Source organism: Psammomys obesus, unplaced genomic scaffold (assembly GCF_907164565.1).
Source record: "Psammomys obesus unplaced genomic scaffold, mPsaObe1.curated_primary_1811, whole genome shotgun sequence".
Taxonomy (NCBI): Eukaryota; Metazoa; Chordata; class Mammalia; order Rodentia; family Muridae; genus Psammomys; species Psammomys obesus.
In genome coordinates, this window is record NW_026590663.1 from 1,814,824 (window position 1) to 1,831,675 (window position 16,852).

Sequence of the window (16,852 nt, forward strand, 5' to 3'; positions counted from 1 at the left end):
ACACACACACACACACACACACACACACACACACACACACACACACATATACCATACTCCCACAAACATACACACAGAAAAATCAATGAAGACACATTCATATGTGCCCACAAATGATAACCTGTGAGCCAGAATTCCCTCTTTAAAGTTGACAAGTTACTGTGGTAGAATGTATGACTTATTGCCAAAGATTTTGTCCTTGGTAAAGCTGAAATATTAGTTGCTTCAGTTCATGTTGTGTTCTAAACTTTGAACCCCATTGCAGCATCTGTAACTAGACCACAGATTAATTTTTCATGAAATCTTTCAAATTTTTATTAATTTTACTTTATACCAGTATATTCTTTTTCTGTTAGAAGTCTTATAATAAAAAAAACTAAGATGCTTTATATATATTCTAATTGTAGTTTTTCAAAATATTTTATAAATATTCATTACCTGATTTTTTGCTAGATTACAATGCTAAATAGACACATTAAGGTCTTGAGTCAGACAAAGTTGAATTTTAGTATTCTGTGTATTAGCATTTTGCTATAAACAGGGTTGCTTGTGCTTTAAGGTTTAAGTAATGACATTCTTTATGGGAAGGAGCTGAGTGTTGTTTAATGTTTTCAGGTGACTTGAACTCCTGGGATCTGCTTATTTGCCTGCCTTCTGGGGAAGCTGGTGGGAAACCCTGCCTGCCCAGGGAGCTCATGTGTCAGCTCAGTCTACACCAGAAGGTAAAGTCTGTCAAAGCGTAAACTCCTTTTATCAGCCTGACAGTTTTACAAACAGACCATTTGGGGTCCACATATTATTGTTTTTAATTCTTGAAAAATTGGAAGCTCTGTATCTTTGGGGAAAGGTTCAAGAAGAGTTAATTAGCTTTCTGGCACTATAACAAAATACCTGGGACCAACCACCATAGAAAGAGGAAAGCTCTACCTTTGACTCACAGTTTCCAAGTTTAAGGCTATGGTCACTTGGCCTGGCTGTCTCGGTGCATGTACTGAGGTAGTGTGAAGGGGAGTGTGGTAAAGGAAAGTACTCACCTTGTGGTATCCAGGAAGCAACGAGAGAGAGGAAGGAAATGGCCAGGGTCCCAATATCCCCTCAACAGCTTGTTCGCAATGGTCCAACTTCCTCTAGTGAAGCCACCCTTCCCAGAGATTTCACCAGGTTCCCATAACAAACAAGCAGGTGACTAACCTTTTCCCCTCCGAGCCTCTTCGAACACTGAAAATGCAGCATGCAATGCCATGACTTATTCTTCAACATGTACCTCAAAACAGATTTTTGGGTTTATTTGTCGTTTGTTTGTCTTAAAATAATTCCCAAAGCTTGAGCTGTTACAAATACTATTTTCTTTCTTTCTTTCTTTCTTTCTTTCTTTCTTTCTTTCTTTCTTTCTTTCTTTCTTTCTTTTTTTCTCTCTTTCTCTCTTTCTTTTTTTTAAACTTGGTAGGCGACAAACTTAACCTGGAATTATGTAGCTTATTTGATGCTCATCCTCAACTCGTTGACTCATAGGAGAAAAATATTTTCTGTGTCATTGTATGGACTTTTTCAAACTTCGCCCATTTCCCAGTCAGTGACCACATTGACCCGGCCTAGAGTCATCCCAGAGGAAAGGAAGCCTTGACTGAAGACTTGCATGGGTCAGATTGGCCTGTATGCATGTGTGCAAAGGACTATTTTGACTGTTAATTTATACAGGGGGCCCTAGTCTACTCCAGGCTGCAGGATCCCTAGACAGGAAGCCATGAGTTGCATGAGAAAGCTGGCGAAGCATGAGTCCACGAGCGAGGCAGAGCACGAAGAGCAAGAAGCAGCATTGCGCCATGGTTTCTGCTTCAAGCCCCACCCTGCTTGAATTCCCACCCTGACTTCCTTCAGTGACTTGTGGTGGAAGCATAAGCTAAGGAAAGGCTTTTCTCCCAAGGTTGTTTTGGGGTGGAGAGTTTTATCACAACAGAAAGGAAACTAGAACATCATATTAAATTGAAAGAAAAATGTAATATACTTTCTTAACCTAAAATTGAAAATTCGGTATTTACTGTCTACACTGCGTGAACTCTCGTAAGTGAAGATGAAATGAAAAACTTGTCCAATATGCTAGTCATCATACTAGATTAGTTACATTTGTCACTACTTATAACAAGCCTGTGAGGAAAGCACCAAAACCAAGTTATTTTTTCATCTCCTAGTTAAAGTTGTAATAACCTACTCTGATGACATAATGGCAAGGAAGGTCCAAACAATTTCATTTTTCTTGTAATTTTTTTTTTTTGTAAGTGTTTAATTTCTTGGCCTTTGGGCAGAGCACCTTCTTTTGGGTTGTTTGTTTGTTTTGTTTTGACAAAGCCAAGGCTTGGCCTTGAACTCACTATGTAGTCTAGGCTGGCCTTGAACTTGTAAAAATCTTCCTGTCACACCCCTCTCCCCTCATCCCAATGCTGAAACTTTTGAATATCTGTAATCATTTCCTCTTTCCATTTCTCCTCTTCCCTCTTACTCCTTGTCCTTCTACTCTTTCCTTACCACCTTCCCTCCCTGTCTGCTTCTCTTCCCCGCTTCCTCTCTCTTTCTTTTCTTTCACTGGCCTGGAAACTCTATCATTACTGTAATCACAGCGTTTTCTGTGATTACTGTGTTTTCTCCACATGTCTTCAGTATGCTTATAACACCGCTCCCCACAATTGAACCCCCATTTTTAGTGAAAGATTCTCAGATCTGCACCTAACCTTCAGAGCCCTCTCCCAGGCTCCAGGCTAACTGTGCACCTGGCTTAAGTGCCCTACTAAAGCCTCAGACTCCAGCTCTGCAGACCTCTGCCTGGCCAGTTATAAGCATGATCAACTACTCAGTCACTGCTTAGATAAAGATCAGGCCTTCATCCTCAAGGGCCCCTCCCCACTTCCTTTTCCTGTTTACACTGTGCTGCAGTGCTGAAGCACAGGACCCCCATATAGTCTATAACTCTGTCTCAGCCTTCTAGCCTACTTTAAAGGGTGGAATTGCAGAGAAACTAATTAAAAGAAAAAAAGCAGAAGATTGGACAGGGTGAAAGAAACACTAAGAACAACAACAAAGATGGCAGAGCCCCTAGGAATTAGATTTTACCTCTCCTGGTCACAAGAGAAGTATACAAAAGGAAGGGAGCAGCCCTGAATGACTGAGAGCAAGAGCCAAAACATCAGCTCTGCTGGGAAGGAGTTGTCAACTTAATGAGATATAGCTGTACCAGACCACAGGTCTGCAGAGAGCCTCAGATCCAAGCCTGCTCTCCTAACACCCTTCTGGCCCTCTCTGTTGTTCCCATTGGTCCAACATAACTGCTAATCAAGAGGCAAGAAGCTCTGTGATGCCATCCAAGAAAATCAGCCTGCTGCGATCAGCAGGAGGGGAGGTCTGGAGGACAGAAAGGGCTTACTTAGCACAGTTAGCTGTCAGAGGTTCTCTGGGTCCTGAGCATACCCAATCCATTCCTTCTCTTACCTCCATTTAGCTCCAGAGTAGTACTAAGTGATAATAAACTATCTTTTCCTAAACACCTATGCTGAGTTTTGTCATACACCTTTCCTGTGCCCCCTAACTCTTAGAATTCCTATGCTCACTCCTCTCTGCCTCACTGATTTTTCAACGAGGAGGGCCTTTGTCTCTCTGCCAATATCTAGAAAGATTCTTTGTTTGTTACAAACAGGAGAAAAATGTACTATTGGTACCTACTGGCCAAAGCCAAGGATGCTACTAAATACTGGGTAATGTCCACAACTAAGAATAACAAAGCCCAATAAACTGATAGTGTCAAAGCTGAGAGAAACCCCAAGGTTTCTGGGACCAAACTCTTTCATGATAAACTCCTGCTCCATGGCATACCACCTAAAGGATTTCTCACATTATTTAATCTCTGTAGCCTCCGGTGCCTTTTCCTAATATAGGAAGGCTTTAGACGCCAACTTTAAATTCTCAAGAAAGTTACAGGAGATTTTGTAATGAGGCAGGATCAAGAAGAGCAGAGATGCTGAGTTTGTGTGTTTGGGGTGAGGGTGGGGAGGGTGTGGGATTACAAACCACAGTTTCTATTATGCTGAGATTCCTGCTTCATATTTTTGAATTCTGAGAATAATTTTAGACATGCAAAAAAAATTATGGAACTAGTATAACATTTCCCTACATACCTTAACTAATTTTGTTCTATGCTTAGCAAAATATACAAACATGTTGTATTTATCCAAAACAGTAAATTAGCATCGACTCAGATTATTCACAGACTTGTAGGCAGTATTAGATTTTGCCTCTTTTTTAAACTTATGTCACTTCTCCATACCAGGATCCAATATAGTACCCTTGTTAGATGCAGTTTGAACTTGTTTCTGCAGTTTCTTTCCTGGGTGTTTTTCAGTCTTTTCTTCCCCTCATGGAACTGACATTTCTGAAGAAAGCTGGTTAAGTATTCTGTAGAATGCCCCTGGATTGGATTTATTTGATGTTTTCTCACAAAATTATGGAGTTGTTTTCATAAGAATGCCACGGTGGTTGTTTGCCTGAGAATGGTCCTCATGGGCTCATATATTGGAATACTTGGCTCCCAGTTAGTGGAATTGCTTAAGAAGGATGGGAGGTGTGGCCATTTGGGGAAGGTATGTCACTGGGGGCTGGCTTTGAGGTTTCAAAAGCCCATGCTCGGTCTAGCCTCACTTTCCCTGCCATCTGCACTGAGGACCTGTGTGTAAGCACTCAGCTGCCGCTCCAGCACCGTGCCTGCCTGCCTGATGCCGTGCTCTCTGCCACGATGTTCATAAGCTTATCCTCTGAAACTCTCAGCACCCAATAAACTCTTCCTTTCATAAGATCTTTGCTCATGGTCATCTTTTCGTCACAGCAACTCAGAGAGCCACAGAGAGATTCTATTGTTTGTGGCTGTAAGTATCAGGAGCTACACAGCACTCCTTGGGCTTCTTTCCCTTGTCACCTGGCATAGGCCCTGTCTGCTGCCTCTATGCACTGAGGAATTAATACATTTTCCCTTGCTCTGTAAACATTTGGGATGTGATACTTTGACACTGTGCAAATATTTTGCTTTTCTGCAAGCCCTGGGTCACCAATATTAACATCTAGTAGTGGGTCCCGCCAGTTACCAATATTATCCATTTTAATGGTCATTCTCTATCCCCCTAATCATTTTATAGTTTTTATGTGCAAATCTTCTATAAGGAAAATCTATTTCTATCACCGTGCCCTGTCCCAGTTCCTTTTATTTAAAAACTAAAGTCTCATGTGGGCGGGTTTTTTTTGTTTTGTTTTGTTTTTGTTTTTCTTTTGTTGTTTGTTTTGATCTGGAAGATTATTTTTAGAATAAATTTAGAGTAACACAATTTATCAGGAAAATGGCAACCACTCCCAAGATCCTTTCCTTGATGAATGTGTTGTCTTATTTTTGACTCTGTCAACTCATTCATTCATCTGTTTGCACATTTATTAACTCATCTATCCCTTTGTCATTTCTACAGCTACTTGTTGAACATCTGTACTGAGCCCTGTTTATATACTGAGTAAATATAAATGACCAAAACAGATGTAAATCCTTGCTCTTGGGGAAATCAGACTCTCAGTAGGAGACAGGGAAATGAAAGGCCTGAATAAAAGTACATATTAGAGTTCAAAGAAGAACCAGGGACAAAATTAATATAAAGAGGAAAAAAAAAAAGAGCTGTTGACCTTTAGATGTGTAAGGAAAGTTCCATCCAGAAATCAACATTTAGCCAGGCATGTCTGCAATCCCAGCACTCTGGGAGCAGGTGGATCTCTGTGAGTTCAAGGCCAGCTTGATCTACAAAGCAGGTCCAGAACAGCCAAGGCTACACAGAGAAACCTTCTCTCAAAAAAACCCAAACCTAAACCAAACCAATACAACAAACAAACAATAAAAACCCCCACTGAGACCCCTAACTGTACAGGGACAAAGGACAGGAAACTGCATAATGCTAATCTTTACATTCTAAAATGGAGAGGAAAGACAGGCCTGCAGTCCAGGCTACACAGAGAAACCCTGTCCCAAAAAACCAAATAAACAAACAAACAAAAAAGAAAGTGACATTTGAACAGGGCGTGGCAGTGTAAGCCTTTGTCCCCGTCGCTTAGGAGGCAGAGACAGGGGGATCTCTGGGCTTAAGGCTAGCCTAATCTACAGAGTAAGTTCCAAAACAGCCAGGCCTCCCAGAGAAACCCTGTCAAATAACCTCCATACTCCTAAAAACGTGCTGAAAACTCCAGACACACAGGACAGGAGAAATAGGTATCAGGTAAAAGGAGGTTGTCTTGTTTTTGTCTGTTTGTCTTGTTTTGTATTTTGTTTTCGGTTTTTTTAAATGTGTGTGGGTGTTGTCGTTATTTCCTATTGCCGTGAGGAGACACCAAGACTGAGGCAATTTCCAAAAGAAAGCATTTAACTGGGGGCTTGCTTACAGTTTCCAAATGTGAGCTCATCCGAGACCATCGCGCCAGAGGGCCAGGCAGTGTGCTGGCAGGCAAGCTGGGTGCCGGAGCAGGAGCTCACATCTGTTCTAACACGTAGAGGCCAGGGTGTGAGGCGAGGCCTGGAGTGGGCTTTTGGAACACTATGGCCAGCCCCCAGTGGCACACCTTCTCCAAAAATTTCCCAAACTGTCCGTATGACCATACGGAACCCGCTCATCCAAACCACCACATTCCTGGTTTGCCTCCAAGAATGTCTCTGCACCATGTGCCTACAGTACCTGCAAAGGCCAGAAGAGGGAGTCGGATCCTTTAGGTCGGCAGTTAAGGAACCACCGCGTGGGTGCTGGGATTGAACCTGGGTCCTCTGGAGGTGGGGCCAGTTCCTTTAAATGCTGAGCCATCAGCCTGTCTTGTATGTTTAAGAACACGGAGATGCCCATATGACTGGAGATAAGTTAGTGCAGCGGGAGCAGAGGGTAGAAATGTTCCCGGAGTGAGGTCTTCCATGTGGTGACATGGCGACCCTTGCAATGACCACAGGTTTTGTTCTTGGTGAAGCGGTAGGTTGATGGAAGGTGTCGAGTGGAGGAGCAACAGGAGTCCCATTGACGGCTTACAGGCTTCGCTCCGGCAACTGTATTGAAGTGCGTGCTTCAGACGCGATGGCCAGATGAAGGAAGCCAGTTACTGAAGTGATTGAGGCAGAGGAGGGTGAACTGGACAAGCTGGGCAGCAGGGAGTGGGGGTGGTGAGGAGAGCGAGGAGAAGGCAGTAGCTCACACCTGTGCGCTTTTACCCTACACCAGTCACCACCGGGAGCATAAACTGGTACACTTTCTTTACAGCAGAAGAGACAGCAGCAGAGAGGGGCTAAGGGTGCAATCGAAGGCCGCTTAGCTAATGAAAGAAATAATAAGGGCCCACAGGCAGGAAGTCTGGCTTCAAATGCCTGTTTTCTCAAGCAGAGAAACTTTCAAAGCAAGTACTCAGACACTGTTCTGACAGCCTAACCTAGATAACTTCATTGGGTACGAATAGGTAACTTGAAGCCTTATGAACCATGATTGATGTGCACAACATAGTCCAGACCAAAATCCCTGTCACATTTGCTGGGGTTGTTGCAGAATTGCCGACTACTTTGAAGGGCACTTTGAAGGGCACCCGATATGATTAGGAATTAAAACTTTGCAGATTCAGTGATGGGTGAAAACAATCATTTGGCAACAGAGAAAGAATGAATAAATCAATGGCCCGAAGGAAGGACAGAAACGTGGATTTAAAGACGGGCTTATCCATGAGACTCTGTGAAGGGAGGCCCTCTGTGTGCGGTAGCTGCCGCCACTAGCCAGAGTTCTCACCTCAAGTAGAGGGGTGCTAGGGTTTCAGAAGCAAAGGAGTTCATTGCTAGCTTTGAATGTTTGTGGGATTAGCAGTCACTAAAACCAGATGGTGATTTCAGGATGTGGAGCACTGAGAACTTTCGACATGGCTCTCCCTGCAAAGCATGCCGGGCATTTCCTTGTTACTTTGGTGGAAGGGTGATTACATCTGGAAGGCAGAAGAGAAAGACTTGGCTTTCTCTGACTAGCTGGGTCTCCTTGTTTTTGTTTTTTTTTGTTTTTGTTTTTTTTTTTTTACATTAATTATTTTCCTTGTGGATGACCTTGCACAGCCTTAGGAGAAGGTCTAAATCTCGACAAAATAAGAGACAGGATAGTCCAATAGTTACAATGAGCACAAAGAATATTCTCTAAGCTCCAGTGGTGTTTATGTCATGCTCCATTTTGGAATGACCAGAAAAGAATTTCCTGTCTACTTTTTATGTATTCCTACTTTAAATGTTCATCCTCTTTAATTAGATAATAATGTGGCTAATATTTCATTTCTTAAAGTTTATGTGGTTTGTATAATGTTTGTTTGTTTTGAATGAATGAAAAATGCCTCAGCAGAAGTCAGGCTTTTACTTTCTCTTTTGCTTGTCTCTGTACGCAATGCACCTGTGTGTATGCTCGTGCATCTGTGTGCGCACATTAATATCTGTGAGCACACATATGTGGAACATGTGTTTGCACATGGCTGTGGAAACCTCAGGTTGATGTCCGAGGTCTTTCTCAGCTGACCTCTGTTTCAGTTATTGTGGAATGTCGCTTACTGAACCCCTTGTGCCGCAACCGCAGGCAGTTGAGCTAGCTGTCTCGCCCCAGGAAGCTTCTGTCTCTCCCTCCCCAGTGCTAGGGTTCCAGGAGGGCTGCAACTCTGCCTGGCCTTTGGCCATCAACTGGGTCACTCCCCGGTCCCGACTTTTATTTTTGCTTATGAGAATTTGCAATAGAAACAATTTAGGTTCATTTCATTACAGAATAAGTTTATGGAAGTGTACTTGGGAATTGAAATATTTTAAGATGCATGTTTCTGTTTTCCTAATTATATCTTTAGAAACTATCCCAGTAGTGAATGTTATTACCACTTTTTATATACTTTCTAATCTTGTGAAAGGGGTTTCATGCTATGGAAAGAAAAACTGCAGATTATCTTTACTATCTTATTTTTCTCTCTCTCTCTCCATATATATATATATATATATATATATACACACATATATAAAAACTATATGTATAGAGAGTATTTAACCTCATACAAAATGTTCACACATATTAACATGAATACATATAGACACACACATGCACGTACATATCTATAAGCAAGAGTAAAAGGCTTATTGAAAATGAGTTTTGTCTGATAATTGTATGTTGATTATAGCAAATCTAATATTTACTTTCGAACGCTGATATTGACGGTAGAAATGCATATAACATCTGTCCAATTTTGTAGTGAACCCAAGACTGCTCTTTTAAAAAGTAAAGGTTATTTAGTGGCTGAGGAATATTTCAATCAGCAAAGCACATAAGTGCCAAGTGGGAGCATCAGCTTGACCCCTTGAGCCCACATGTAAATGTCTGGTAGAGTGGTATGCCCTTGTCATGTCAGCACTGGGGTACATTGGCCAGGCAGCCCAGCCTACCTGGTAAGCTACTGGCCAATAAGATACTTCGTGTCAAAGAAGGGGAAGGGCGTTCCCGAAGATGGTACTCAGGTTAGCTTTTCCACCTCTACATACATGGACATATGTGTACATGGGCGCTGTTCCCCCACACACACACACTGGCACCTCCACACACATGAACACACACACATATAACACACAGTTTAAAAAGAAATATTATTAAAATGGTTGTTGCAGTGTTACACTGGAGAAGCTTACCGTATCGGTGAGCTAATTCGGATAAAACTCCCTCGGCAGTATTCCGGTAGGTAGTGATGCAGGGCTCCCATGTTTTATTAAAGCGAAACTCACTAGAATATGAGAGAGCACTGTTAGCTTCAGCAGTCAAATACGTGACGTAATTGATTTGCAACAAATGTGTGGCGCATGGTGCTTAAACGGTCCCCATCTTTTGCCCAGTTGGCCAGCTCAGTTTTGGGTTCACTTCCAGAGCTGAAGGGAGGTGGCATTTTTGGTGTCCCACATCACGGTGGTCATGTCACCACAGTTAGGTTGGCTGCAAGTGTGAACGCAGGAGCCACGGTCTGGAGAATATGGTGATGGGGAATGGTCAGGTGGGGGAAAGGAACTCAAAGCCGGAAGTGTAGAATGGTGCTTCCCTGGCTTTGTCTGTCTTTGGGAAGTCTTTGTCTGCAGTCTTTCGGATCCGGTGCTCCACATGAAGCCGACACAGAAATGAAATCTGTGCTAGCAAAGTATTCTTTCAGTAGGGAGTCTTTCGTCCTCTCCTGATAGGGAGAGCCAGTTCTAGGCTCCCACAATAGCAGCGCAAGCACCCTGAGACTTTAGACAGTTAGAGCGGGCCTGTGCCGGTCCATGGAACTAACTCAAAACTGCTTCTCTAGCGCTTGGTAACTTTCCGGATCCTTCCTCCTTTAAAAAGTCTATGAAATTGTTAGCAGCTGAGTGATTTTGCCTTACATAAGAACAAATGCTTCCATTTTTATTGTCATCTGAAGCTTTTCACAATCTTAGAAAAACACGTCATGTGTAACTTAAAACAACAACAACAACAACAAAATCTCCGTTACAGCCTCCCCATGCTTTCGCAGTCCTCTGCCCGCCCCTCCAGCGTGTCTTAAGAATTCTAAACTGGTGAGCCAGGGCTTTAGGAAAATCCCTGTCTCCTTACACTTAGCCTCTAAGCTTACCCGTTTTTGAATTTGAGACGTGAAGACAACCCTAAAACTGTAAGCGTCCCACACTGACAGCTTTCCCTCAGTTTCTAGAGCAAATACATGCAAGTGTGGTAGCCTTTGGCATGCTCCTAGACTGTACAAAACGCACTGCTGAGGAATGCTGCCCACGCCCAGTCATGGTGCTGTGGGTCCACTTACAGGACCAGGGCTGGGGCTTGTTCTCCTGAGAGCTGTACTTGGGCAACAGAGGGTCTGTTGAATAAATGAATAAGTGAATACAATTCCCAGTGTCAGGGAGGATTTAATCAGACTGGGTCCAAGCACTTTACATGAATCATTAGGGAAGAGCTACATCTTATTATAGAATTGATCAAAGTGGAACTTAGATACCCAAGGCTCTACGTGCTTTATTGTATAAGCAAAGAAACTGAGGGCACACAAGCAAACTGTGCTCAAGATCAGGATTCTGTTAGTGCAAAATTGGGACTGAGGCCATGGCTCCCTCCCCTGTTTTCTCTAACACAGTTAAGTTTTATCTAGTCATGCCAGCAGGACATGTTGAAGAAACTATAATACTTTATTGGGAAAGAGTGAATTAATTTGAAAGTAATCAATAATGCCTCAAGAATAAATCTGAGCTTCAAGCTAATTTAAACAGATCTTTCTCTCTCTCTCTCTCTCTCTTTGTATCTCTCTCCCCAATTTAACAAGGTTTAACCATATTTGGTTTTAGTTCGGAGATACAGTTGATGTAGCTAGTTAATCACACTGTAAACTCACAAGAGGAGAGAGATTAAATTTGTTAGAACAGTTTCTGTTCTTTAAATAGGTGAAGCAACAATGTCCTTCATTATGAAGTAAAGACTGTGTGTGAGATGGTGAGACAGGCTTGGCACTAACTGAGGAGCTGGGTGGCCTTCGGAACTTCATTACACAGCTTTCTAGTGCTTCAGCACTATTTTTGCCGTGTGCAACTATGAAGCTATGTTACTGTATTTGACATAAGTATGTCTTTTTATGTCTATCAACTATGGTAGCTTTGAAATAAAAAAGGTTTCCCAATCTATCCCCAAATATTTTGAAGATTTCGAAGGGCACATTTTTATTTCATGTAGTCAAATCAGCTACTTCATCATTCTTGATTTGAGTGTTCACTTGCAGGCTTTTTACCCTTGAATGTGGATGCAGACGGGAATGATTAATATCTACAGCTTGTGATCTCTCTTCCTCTCTCTCTCTCTTCCGCCCCTCCCCCGGCATCATTATTTTTGAACGCTTAAATCACTAAGATCTTTTTTGATTCTTTCAGGTAAATGTATTACCAGAAATACAGCCCCAGCTTTGCAGGAAAGAGGGCTTGTGTCGGATAATCAGAAGATTTCCAGGTAACCTTTAATTTGCCTCTTTATGCCAAAGTGCTTGTCACCTGTGGGCTTCTATATATGTAACAACTAAGAAGGCCTCAGAGCAGTGTCTCCCCTCTACAGCTCCGACACCCATGTCTTCCCTGATGCCAGGCTCTACCACTGGCGTGCTCTGACAATACCTCACACTAGCATAGCTGGTGTTTTTGCCAGGCCTCTGTTTCTGTTTGTCCTATCTGTTCCTTTTTAAAGTGATTCGGCTTTGGTTTGAAAATTATTGTTGTAGTGGTTCTTGGTTATGTATAACTTGAATATTTTAAAGGGTTTATGATTGTGCCATTGTGGTAGTTTTTTGTTTTTTGTTTTTTTGTTTTTTTTCAACTTGACACAGGCCAGGGTCATTGGGGAAAAGGAAAGTTCAACTCAGCAAATGCCTCCATCAGTTTGGTCTGTAGGCAAAACTATGGGGCATTTTCTTCCTTACTGTTTGACGTGGCCCAGACCACTGTGGGCTTGTACCAACATGGGCCAGGTGGCTCTGGTTTATGTAGGAAAGTAGACTGAACGCAGAGAGCAAGCCAGGAAGCAGCACTCCTCTGCAGCTTCTGCTTCAGTTCCTGTCTTTCACTTGCCCTGACTTTCCTGTAGCTGTAAGAGGAAACAAGCGTTTTCCTTCATAAGTTGCTTTTGGTCATGGAGTTTCATCTCAGCGATAGGAAGCAATGTAGAGCCGTTATTCTGTTCTCCAGGTGTTGTTTTCCCTCTCTAAAATCCTCCATGTTTAAGGCAGGACACTCGGTGGAGACATTCTTTCCTGACTGTATCAGGAATGCAGGAGAAAAATCACCCTCTCCCATTTCTGCACAGTTCCCATGGTGGAAAAGCCATCAGGAGGCAAGTCAGTCACTAGACATGACCTAAGTCTTCACAGGTAAAATGAAAGCCTGCTTTAGCGCTCATTGGTGAGAATACCTCAGATTTCTGGTTTAACACCCACTGATGCTTGTGCCCTTGGGAAGTGTTTTACTACATAATTAAAATGTAGATTTCCACGACTTCATTTCCATATTTATTATCATGCCTTACTTAGTAAGATCAGAAATCACGGCATACTTTGTAACCCATCAACTTCTCCACGGTTCTGCCTCCCAGCCAAACGGTTAGCCTTAGGCACATCCCACTATACCGACAGCAGGCTCCTCTCTCTAATTCACCACCAAGAATTAACACTTAAATGGATCCAAAATTCTTCTTTAAGTTTAAGACACATTTCTAAAATAAATAGTATGTGATGTTGTTGTTTTTTTCTTTTTTTTTCTGTTTGTGTTTTTTCATAGTACAATTATGGCTGACTGCATAGTCTCTAGCTCATTTGTTTGTTTGTTTGTTTGTTTAAAGGTAAAGCCTGGGTAACTCAGCCTGGCCTCAAACTCCCAACAAGGTCTGGAAATTGAGCCAGAGCTATGTGTGTGTGTTGAGAAAGCACTCTGCCACTCGGCTACATCTCCAGCTAGCTTGTTATTTTATAAAGATGTAATGTGGGTATGTGGAGATGAAAGTGGATGTCTCATGAGCACCAAGACCTGATTTCAAGTCCCAACATCTATGTCTTGTCAGTTCAGTAATGTTCCATCAGGGACTGTCTCAGAACATAAGTGACTGAGTGATTGAGGAAGATGCTTGATGTGGGCCTTTGTCCTCCAGAGACAGGAGCACATACACGCATACATCCCTGCACATACATGTAAGCACTCAAACAAAGAAATGGTAAGCAGAAAAGAGAATGCTGTTGTGGGCTAAGTAAAAACAGTTCTTTCCAGGACTAAACATCAATAACTCCCAGAGTTCCTTTAGTTAAGATTATCCCCATCCCCAAATTGTCTGCATTAAGCTTAAACAAAGCTTCCAGGTTTTAAAGTGATGTGTTTTTTTTCTGCCGTAATATATATGTAAGAACGGTTGATTCAGAACAAATGCCTTTTAAAATCTTGAAAAACATCATCTGAAATATAAAACGTTTTAAAATATACACGCAGATACACACATATATGCATATATTCCTCAAGAAAGTCTGATGTGTTATTATTTTTACTTGCTCCCATAAAATTAGGAATCATTTGAAAATTGTCTTACTCTGAAGAACATAAGCAATTCTAGAAATGTGTAATCCTTTTTGTTTTCTCTCTCTCACACACACACACAGGTACACACACTCACACACTCATTTTCTATTTATCTGTGAGTGTCAAGATAGTTTTGTGAAATATTGTTACCTCTCTTGAGCTGACAACAATTTTCTTAAATGTCTAGCTTTGAAAACATGTACCTATAGCCTAATTTTCTGATTTGAATTTTATGAACAGTAGCTTTTGTGGTACCTTCCTCTATGAATACACAAAATATGATATAGACTTAGTCACAAACCAACACTAAGTGGCTTACTGTTAATGTTGAATATTTAGCAGTGAGTGCAGTAGAGGTAATCAGACCTAATGTATGGGGTTATTCAGACTAGGAATAACACCTAGTGTATGGAGTTATTCAAAGGGTGAGGTGGGCTGAGTATGATAATTTATGTAACTCCAATCCCTGGACTCAGGGACAAGGCAAGATGGTGAGCTTGAGGTCAGTGGGTTGCCATCAGCACACTGTCTAGAATAGAAATCAATGAAAATAAGATAATTAATATGAAATATTTTCTCTCTGCTGAGCCCACTGGGCTGCAAGAGACAGCATCAGACCTAACGGGGACACAGAACACTGGTTCATCTCAGTGGTCCACAAACCAACTGAATAGACTTGTACATGCTGGGGAGGAGAAAGAGAGTGATTTGTCAGGGAGAAGGGAGGTTGGCAGAATGGTAAGGAGGTAGGCGATGAGTGTTTGCTATTTATTACATCCATGTACAAGGCTGTCTACAAATAAATTTGATTAAGAGAAAATATCATGAAAGCATATAAATATTTAGCATGGTGCTTTCAATCAAAAGGTGCTCAATATGCAGCTATTATTTTAGGAGGAAAAACAAACAGAAAACCAAAATGAAATATAATGCTATATAATATAGGTATTTTGTTTAAGGTCAAAATAGCCTGTGATCTTTACACTGTGTTTTATTTAGAAGCTAATAAAAGTTTGAAACTAGAGATTTTCAGCTTTACCACTAGTTAGCAATACGAATTACTTAATTTTATGGGATATTTTTGGGTTTTGGTTTGCTTTTAAATCTGTAAGTATGGATAGTAGCCTTATTTCATAATTTAGTTTTTAAAATCAACTGTACTGTGTATGCATTTATATATGTACATAGTACATATATGTATAATTGATTTTAAAAAATTGCTTTGTACCACACCTAATATATATGTTTAATAAATGGCGACTGGACTATTCTATTTTTGAAAAATTGAGCCTTGCATTACTTAAATTTTTTTCTCTTTTTACAACTGATCACCATAAGAATTTTCTATTTCTGTGAAAAACTTTGATAAGTGTGAGATCTGCCCTACTTCTCAGCTCACAAGACACCTGCCATGCTTTTATGGATATTGTCAAATGATATGAAATGCTGCTCAGTTGGCAAAGTGAAGGTTTGCACGCATGAAGCTTAGGGTCAGTCGCCAGCGCTGCGTAAACGCAGGCACGCATGCTTGGTGGTGCTTGCCTGTAATCGGAGAGGTGGAGGCAGGAAGATCAGAAAGTTCAAGGTAATTTTTGACTACTTAAGGAGCTCAAGGACAGCCTGAAATACCTTACATGCAAACAAAACTTTCCCTCTTTCCCTGAGTGCGAGGTCATTTCTGTCTTCCAAGGCTATCTTTTCATGTAAATATCCTTGAAAAATAGTTTGGAAGAACAATTGTTATGTGTCTGTAAAATGGCCCAAAATACGGAGAAGTGTCTCCAACAGTTTCAAAGAATCCATGGTAAGCTCTGACTCTGAAGCATAATCAGTGTTCAATCCTGGGTAACTAGTGTAATCAAGGTTTGCTTCTGCTTATTCGTCTTTAAGAACATCAACTTTGGACGTAGTCAGTAATGTAGGATCCCACAATTCCATGGAGGCTTGCTGTCTCAGGCTTTGTCTTAAAAAATACATAGAGCTCATGATGCAGCCAAGAGTGGGTGTATCTGGAACTCAGGCAAGTGAAACAGGACAAGGTTTTGGCCGGAGCAGAAGTCTGGTCAGAGATAACATGCAGGACTCACACGGGTGTCTCGTCCCCAGCCGGCGTGTACCTGACCTTAGACCTCTGACTCACATGGGAGAACACGCCCATGGAAAGTTTTCTGGCAAGCGAAAGGATTTATTTCTGTCTTGCCATTTAATACTTTGCCTTTTGTGGGGGAAAAGTTTTTATAGTATTTAGTTGGCTCAAACTTGTTGCTTGGGCTTTTTATGACATTTACTCTTTTTTTTTTTCGATAAAAGAAATTACTTTCCCATATTTGAACTACAAAAACGTTAGCATATGAGGACTGTTCTGAAGGGTTGGGAGGTTTTGTTTTTTTTTTTTCTTTTTAGTGCGGCATCACCATCTGAGGAGCCATGGAGTATGCCAAGGTTTTTGTTATGTTTGCAGTGTTATTCATTCTTACAAGTAATTTTATCTTAGGTCCAAGCCCTGGCTTTTATATGTGATTTTAAAAAGAGACCAAGAATGTCTACATGTAGAAAAATGCAAATAGACCCATATTTATCACCCTGCACAAATCTGAAGTCCAAGTGGATCAAAGACCTCAACATAAAGCCAGACACACTAAATCAGTTAGAAGAGAAAGTGGGGAAGAGCCTAGAACTCATGGGCACAGGAAACAACTT

The 16,852-nt window shown here is 41.4% G+C and overlaps 1 protein-coding gene across 1 annotated transcript in view; it reads left to right on the forward strand.

The window, feature by feature from the left end:
• The window catches only part of Cped1 (cadherin like and PC-esterase domain containing 1), a 269,206-nt gene that overhangs the window by 58,152 nt on the left and 194,202 nt on the right, over positions 1-16,852 (forward strand). Inside the window, exons 3-4 of the mRNA XM_055608217.1 lie at positions 616-722; positions 11,975-12,050. Of these exons, the coding sequence (XP_055464192.1) occupies positions 616-722; positions 11,975-12,050 (183 nt within the window). The remainder of the gene's footprint in view (positions 1-615; positions 723-11,974; positions 12,051-16,852) is intronic.